The sequence below is a fragment of the Elephantulus edwardii genome, unplaced genomic scaffold (assembly GCF_000299155.1).
Source record: "Elephantulus edwardii isolate Elephantulus edwardi_28Jun2011 unplaced genomic scaffold, EleEdw1.0 scaffold00241, whole genome shotgun sequence".
Classification (NCBI taxonomy): domain Eukaryota; kingdom Metazoa; phylum Chordata; class Mammalia; order Macroscelidea; family Macroscelididae; genus Elephantulus; species Elephantulus edwardii.
The window spans coordinates 2,890,181-2,897,740 of NW_006399991.1; the positions used below are offsets into that span (position 1 = coordinate 2,890,181).

Sequence of the window (7,560 nt, forward strand, 5' to 3'; positions counted from 1 at the left end):
TTGTGAACAGGCTCCCCCCAGGTCTAAACAGCTTTTGGCAGAAGCATTCAACAGATCAAAATATATGGTACATTTAGGATGTTGGTCCTCTTGGACATGCTGCCACTGTTAAGTGTCATCAAGTAGACAACTCATAGTGACTTTCAACAATCCATTGTATTGGTGATCATCTTCTCTGGCTGTGCAAGGAAATCCAAACCTGCAGGTGGTGGGTCGCACATACTGTGTGTGGGCAGCCAGCAGGTGCACGTTGTTCCCCCCCACCCCCCACACGGACGACCGGTGCACGTGCGCCATCTCCTGTGCAAAATCTCACACGCGAGTGGCCCGTGGGCACACGCCATCTCCTGCGCATCATCTCCCGCATCGGTGGCTGGCGGGCGCGCTTCATTTCACGTGCGGGAGTCCAGTGGCCGCCTGCTTCCCCTGCCGCCGCCATCTTGGCTCCAAGAATTCTCCCCAGAACAAGTCCACTTTGCGGCAGTGTGGTGGTTCTGCTGTACCAGTCTTGGGGAGGCCTGGTGCCTACCATCCATCTTGGGTGAGGGAATCCATAGGTTCCAGCTGTGGGAGCCTCATGGAGCTGCTGTGGCAGTGCTGCGTGGTGTGGCCTCTGCGGGAGGGGTTGGGAGCTTCGGGACTCACCCATTCCTCCTTGGGAATCCTTGAATTCCTGTTGTTGAGCCTCAATCTTCACTGAATACTGGTCATCAACTGTTTAACTATTCAATTAGCAATAAACAGAAGTCTGTATAAGGCCATAGTGGCCCTGTTCCAAGTGGTCTGCTGGTCCCGCAGCTCACCACTATGTCTCTGCCTCCGCCACCATCTTGGATCTTGCTAGTTAACACTTTAAAGAAGTTTGTTTTGCAGCCACTTTGTCTGATGCAGTAGATCCTTTGATTTCTTGACTGCTGTCTTCATGGACACTGATAGTGGATACAAATCAAATGAGATCCAGGGCAACTTCAATCTTTTCTCCATTTATCATAATGTTACTTACTGGTCCAGTTGTGAGGATTCTTGTTTTCTTGTAGTCAAGTGTAATCATTAATGAAGGCTACAGCCTTTGATCTTTAGCAGTAAATGCTTTGTTCAAATCATTTGCGTCATCTGTATTTTGCAGGTTATTAATCAGTCTTGCTTCAGTCTTAAATTCTGTGTTCTGTTTGCTCAGTTTGTGGATTGAATAAGTATGATTTAGAGAGACAAATCTGACATATACTTTTCCTGATTTTATTTATTTATTTATTTTTAAAATTTTAATATTTTGTGTGTGTGTACTATCAAATTGGATCTAACTGGTACAGGAGGAGATTGCCTCTCCTTCTCCAGCAGGGTATCTGGTGGATTTGAACCACGTGCCTTCAAGATTGCAGTGCAGTTTCTTGCCACTAGGTCACCAGAGCTCCCTACCTTTCTTGATTTTAAAACATGCAGTATACTACCCTTGTTCTGTTTATGACTGCTTCTCTGTATAAGTTTCATTTGTTGTTATGTGCTGTGGAGTCGCCTGTGACTCATAATGATCCTATGTGTAACAGCCCTAAACTCTGCCCTATCCTCTGCCAGTCTCACTATATCCAACACACCTTCTTCCCTCATTACCCCAGTCACCAAATCAATCCATCTCATCGAGGGTCTTTCTCTCCTGCACTGTTCCTCGACCCTCCCAAGCATGACGTCCCTCTCTAAGGGCTGGTCCCTTTTTGCAACATATACAAAGTATGTCAGACGAAGCTTCAGAATCCTTTTCTCCACGGAGCAGCCTGGCTTCACCCTCTCCAGGACAAACCTGTTTGTTTTCTTAGAAGTCCATGGTATATTCAATACTCTACTCCAGGACCACAGCTCAAAGGCATCAATTCTCCTTCTATCATCCCTAGTCATTGTACGGCTCTCTGATATATAGCAAGTGATTGCAAAGACCATGACATGTATCAGGCGCACCCTAGTCTCCAGACTGAATCGTTACACTTCAGCACTTTAGAGAGGTCTCTAAGCACAGACTTTCCCATCACAATACATCTTTAAATTTCTTTGCTCCTGGTGCCAAAAGTGTTGACTGTGGAGCCAAGCAAACCACAACTGTGAACAATCTCTTCACCATCCATTATGATGCTACCGATCAGCCCCGTGGTGAGAATCTTTGTCTTCATGATATTGAGCCTCAATCCATACTGAAGACTGCAGTCCCTGACCTTCCACAGCAAGCGCTTCAGGTCCTCCTCAGTTTCAGCAAGCAAGGTTGTGTTACCTGCATAACGCAGATTCTTGATACATCTTCCACCAATCCTGGTGCCACATTTCTCCTCATACAGTCCAGCCTCCTGGATAATCTGTTCTGCATACAGATTGAAAAGGTATGGAAACAGAATACAGCCCTGGCGTACACCCTTCCCAGTTTTGAACCATGCAGTGTTTTCTTGCTCTGCTCTGATGACTGCCTCCTGGTCCAAGTATAGGTTTCTCATTAACACAATCAAGTGTTTTGGGATTCCCATTCTTCTCAGAGTCAGCCACACTTTGTTATGATCCACATTGTCAAACGCCTTTGCATAATCAATGAAACAAAATAGACATTATTCTGGTACTCCCTGATTTCAGCCAAGATCCATCTAACATTAGCTACAATATCCTTAGTACCATGGCCCCGTCTAAACCCAACCTGCACTTCTGGTAGTTCTCTGTTAATGTGCTGTTCCAGTCATTTTTGTATAATAATCAGTAGAATCTTGCTTGCATGTGATAGTAATGATATTGTTCCGTAGTTTCCACTCTCTGTGGGATCACCTTTCTTTGGAATGGAAACAAATATCGATCTCTTCCAGTCAGTTGGCCAAGTGATTGTTCTGCAGATTTCTTGGCACAACTTGGTGAGCACATACATCTAGGGTGGCATCTGTTAGCTGAAATATGTCATTTGGTTTCAATTAGCACAATTAAATGTTTCACAATTCCTGTTGTTTGTTTGCAACAGTAGTAAAGAGCTAACACTGCCAACTCAAAGGCCCTTGGGTGTGAATTCACCAGGTACTCCAAGGGTGAAAGATGGTGAGTCTCCTCCTGTGCAATCTGTAGCCTAAAAACCCTCTGGAGGGTCAGCTATGAGTCAGTTCTGATTCGAAGGCACATCACAACGATGCAGTCATATATTTTTATTAGAAGCTTAAGTGACTCGGAGTTTCCAGAAACCATTTATAGAGTACTGAAAAAGCAATTGTGTTAATGCCAGATAAGTGCTCCAGGTATAGGAGTGGTGAGCCAGTGATCCTGCTGGGCCAGGGAGGTACAACAAACACCTGCTTTCCAGCCACTAAGTCAGAGAAATTTGTAGCTGGGAAAATATGTGGCAACATTGATTTCCTTTAATGACCTCTTGTTCGCTGCCCAAACTCGGAGCAAGTGTTTTTCAAGGTATTAACAGTCATGCATAGCCACAACCTCACACAATATGCAGGTGAGTGGAAAGGGCCAGCTTGAGTTCCCTCAGAGCTACCTTGGAAGAAAAACCTGGCAATGGAATTAGAAAACTCTGTTCCTGGAAGCACTGTGGGATGTAGGTCTACTTGATACTGTGCAGTCACCATGAATCACAGTCCTTTTTATGGCAGCTGACTGGGTGCAGCTTTTGGTTATTTAATTTTCTTCTCTTTTAACATCCTGGAAGCAGATTTAATATTACTGTAGGTGTTTAGCCAATGTGGCTTTCTTTGGTTTCTAATGGTGTCTACATGTTTGTGTGTTTTGTTTATTTGCTCTTTCTTAGTAATCCCCTCTCCACCGAGTGAAGTCCTTGTCAACATCAGCACTGCCCACAGTATCCTGATCTCCTGGGTCCCTGGTTTTGATGGATACTCTCCCTTTCAGAACTGCAGCGTTCAGGTAAACTTCAGAGGTAAAGGGGGGAGAAGTTTGGGGCTTTATGTGTTTACTTTGTCCTATGTCTTCATGAAAAGACTTAGGATGATTGTTGCTTTCCACGGGAGAAAATATGAGGCTTCTGGGAGAGCCTCAGACGGTGCCCCTTGTACATGGGCAGTGCCATGTGGCATTCTTTCCTCTCTGTCCACTGCTTCGAGCTCCCCATACATCACCTGTTTCATGTTAAGTTGTTCTAGGATGTTACTGCCTTCTTAGGCATGGTCCACATGTAAATCCAGAAAAGAAACATGTTTCTGAGAGAGAGTGCTGAGAAGGAGAATGAATTTTTGAGGTCTAAAAACACTTAACTAAATTAGTCATCTTACTTGGATCCACAGTCAGCACCCTTGGTACCAGCAGTCAACAGATCAGGAGATGTATTGGATTGGGAAAATCTGTTGTCAGGGATCCCTCCACATTACTGAGGAGCAATACTGAGGTGCAATGATGTCAGTTTAAAGTCTAAGATGCACCTGATTCAGGCCATGGTTTTTTCAATCACTTGCTATGCATCTGAGATCTGTACAATCAATAAGAATGCCTTTGCACTGTGTGCTGGGGAAGAGCACTGACTATCATGTGGACTGCCAAAAGAACACACATACATTCTGGAAAAAGTGCAGCCAGAATGTTCCTTGGAGGCAAAGATGAGGAACCTTTGTCTCTCTCTTCCTTGAAAAGGGATGTCATGCTTGGAAAGGTGGATGTTCGGCAAAGGAGAGGAAGACTCACAGCAGGATGGACTGACACAGTGATTGCAGCATTTGGCTCCAAAGTGTGTGAAATGATGAAGATGGCCTCGGGTAGGATTCACATCTGTTGTTCATAGGGCCGCTGTGAGTTGTACTTATCTCAAGGGCACCTAACAACAATGACAAATTAGGGGCTTTACATCCTCCACTATGGATTGTACTTCAATATACAGAAAATGAGGATCCTCACAACTGAACTAATAAACAGCACTGTGATAAATAATGAAGAAATTGTCAGCAATTTCATTCTACATGCATCAGTAAGCAATAATCAGTAAGAGTGCCTGTGGAAGTAGCTGTTGAGAACTTAAATAATGTGTTTTGTTGAGCAAAAATGTCATTTTGAAGGCTTAAATGGACCTGAGTCAAGCCATAGTCTTCTCAGTCATCTTATGCATGCAAAAGTGAAAAAGAATACCAAGTAGGAATTGATGCTTTTAGATTGTGATATTGGGACAAAATATTGACTTTATTATGGGCTGCTAAAAAAAACAAACAAATTGGCCTTGGAAGTTGTGTAAACCGGAATTTTTCTTAGCAGTGAAGATGACAAGATATTTTCTTACTTATTTTGGATACATAATCAGGAGGGATCAGTTGTTATCAAAGGACATCATGCTTGGTGGTTGTGGTAGTTGTTAGTTGCTGCATTCAGGACAACTCATAGTAACCTGTGAATATGAATCTGAACCTTGTTCTGCCCTGCACTATCCTCATCATCTTTGACATACTTGAACCCATTGCTGCAGTTATTCTATCAGTCCATCTTATTGAGGGTCCTTCTCTCCTTTGTTGACTCTCCACCTTTCCAAGCATGAAGTCCTTTTCCACAGAATAGCCTTTCCTAACAACATGACCAAAGTATGGAGGCAAAACTTCTCCATTCTTGTCTCCAAGGAGCACTCTGGCCACATTTTTTCCAAGACATACCTATTTGTTCTTTTAGGTGTCCATGGATATTCAGTACTCTTTTCCAATACTGCAATGCAAAGGCATCAATTCTTCTTCTGTCGCTGTGTTAATTTTCCAGCTCTCAGATGTATAGCAAGTGATTGAAAAGACCACGGTCTGAGTTAAGCACACCTCAGACCTAATTGTTCCTCAGTAATTTGGACAAGTCATTGACAGCACATTTCCCTGATCTCCTGCTTGCTGATTATAGGGTTGTTATAAAAGCTCATTGAGGTGGCTTGACATGGTGGTTGCTCAAACATACCAGTCATTGTGAAGGTGGTGCATGGCCAGGCATGCTTTGTTCTGTTGTACATGAGGTCATTCCGAGTTGATGCCTGTTAGATAGCAACTAAACTTTTAAAACAAAAGTCATATTAAGGGATTAATAGACATTGACTGAAGTTTATTTAATATATAATTTGTCATTCAGAGCCCCATTTCTGACTGTTGTTGTTATGTGTGGTTGAGTCGACTGTGAATCATAGCGATCCTATGCACAATAGCTCTGAGCTGTGCCCTCTCCTGAGTCTATCTCACTGTCTACAATACACCTACCCCCATTAGCATAGCATCTGGGCTCTTTTTCTCCTCCTCTGTTCTTCCACCCTTCTGAGTGTGATATCCTTCTCCAAGGACTGGTCTCTTCTGGCCATGTGCCCGAAGTATGTGATGGAGTTTCAAAATCCTTAACTCCAAGGGGCAGGTTTGTTTCACCCTCTTCAGGTGTCCTGTTTGTTTTCTTGGCAGTCAGTGGTATATTCAAGATTCGTCTCTAATACCATAACTCAAAGGTATCAATTCTTCTGTCATCCTTAGTCATTATGTAGCTCTCAGATGCATAGCAAGTAATTGCGAAGACCATGGCATGCTCTGGAGAGGTCCTTGGCCACAAATTTTTCTCAGTGCAATTAATTTTTTGATTTCTTGACTGCTGGTGCCATGAATTTTTAATTGGAACTGAGCAAGCTGTAATTGTGAACAATCTCGAACTCTTCTCCACCCATCATGGTGCTGCCAATTGGCCGAATGATGAGAATCTTTGTTTTCTTGATATTGAGCTTCAGTTCATATTAAATCCATATTCAATCCACATTTCTGACTAGATAGTTAAAAGTGTTCCAAATGAGACAGGACTTTCACAAATTTTTATATTCTAGCTTGTTGTTGTCATAGCTGTCGAGTCGCTTGCGACTCATAGCGACCCTAAACACTGCTCTATCCTGTGCCAACCTCACCAGCTCCAAAACACTCATTCCCGCCACTTCAATCACAGAATCGATCCATCTCATCGATGGTCTTCCTCTTCTGCACTGTCCCTCCACTCTCCCAAACATGATGTCCTTCTCCAAGGACCAGTCCCTCCTTGCAACATGCCCAAAGTCTGTCAGACTTCAGAATCCTTGACTCCAAGGAACATTCCAGCTTCACGCTCTCTAGGACAAACCTGTTTGTTCTCCTAGCAGTCCATGGTATATTAAGCATTCTCCAGCACCACAGCTCAAAGGCATCAATTCTCTTTCTGTCATCCCTATTCACTGTCCAACTTTCCAATGCATAGCACGTAATTGCGAAGACTATAGCCCGGATCAGGCACACTTTAGTCTCCAGCCTGACGTCATTGCTTTTCAGTACTCTGGAGAGTTCCCTAACAGCCGATTTTCCCAATGCAATTCATCTCTTGATTTCCTAGCTGCTGTTACCAAGAGTGTTGACTATGGAGCCAAGTAAACGAAAACTGTTAACTATCTCAATCTCTTCACCATCCATACTGATGCTGCCAATTGGCCCTGTGGTGAGAATTTTTGTTTTCTTGATATTGAGCCCCAATCCGTATTGAAAGCTGCAGTCCTTGACCTTCTGCAGCAAGCGCTTCAGGTCCTCCTCAGTTTCAGCAAGCAGGGTTGTGTCATCTGCATAACGCAGGTTGTTG

General features: G+C 43.6%; 1 protein-coding gene across 1 annotated transcript in view; it reads left to right on the forward strand.

Moving 5' to 3' along the window:
* The window catches only part of MERTK (c-mer proto-oncogene tyrosine kinase), a 226,471-nt gene that overhangs the window by 53,938 nt on the left and 164,973 nt on the right, over positions 1-7,560 (forward strand). Inside the window, exon 5 of the mRNA XM_006898936.1 lies at positions 3,770-3,885. Coding sequence (XP_006898998.1) covers positions 3,770-3,885 — 116 coding nt within the window. The remainder of the gene's footprint in view (positions 1-3,769; positions 3,886-7,560) is intronic.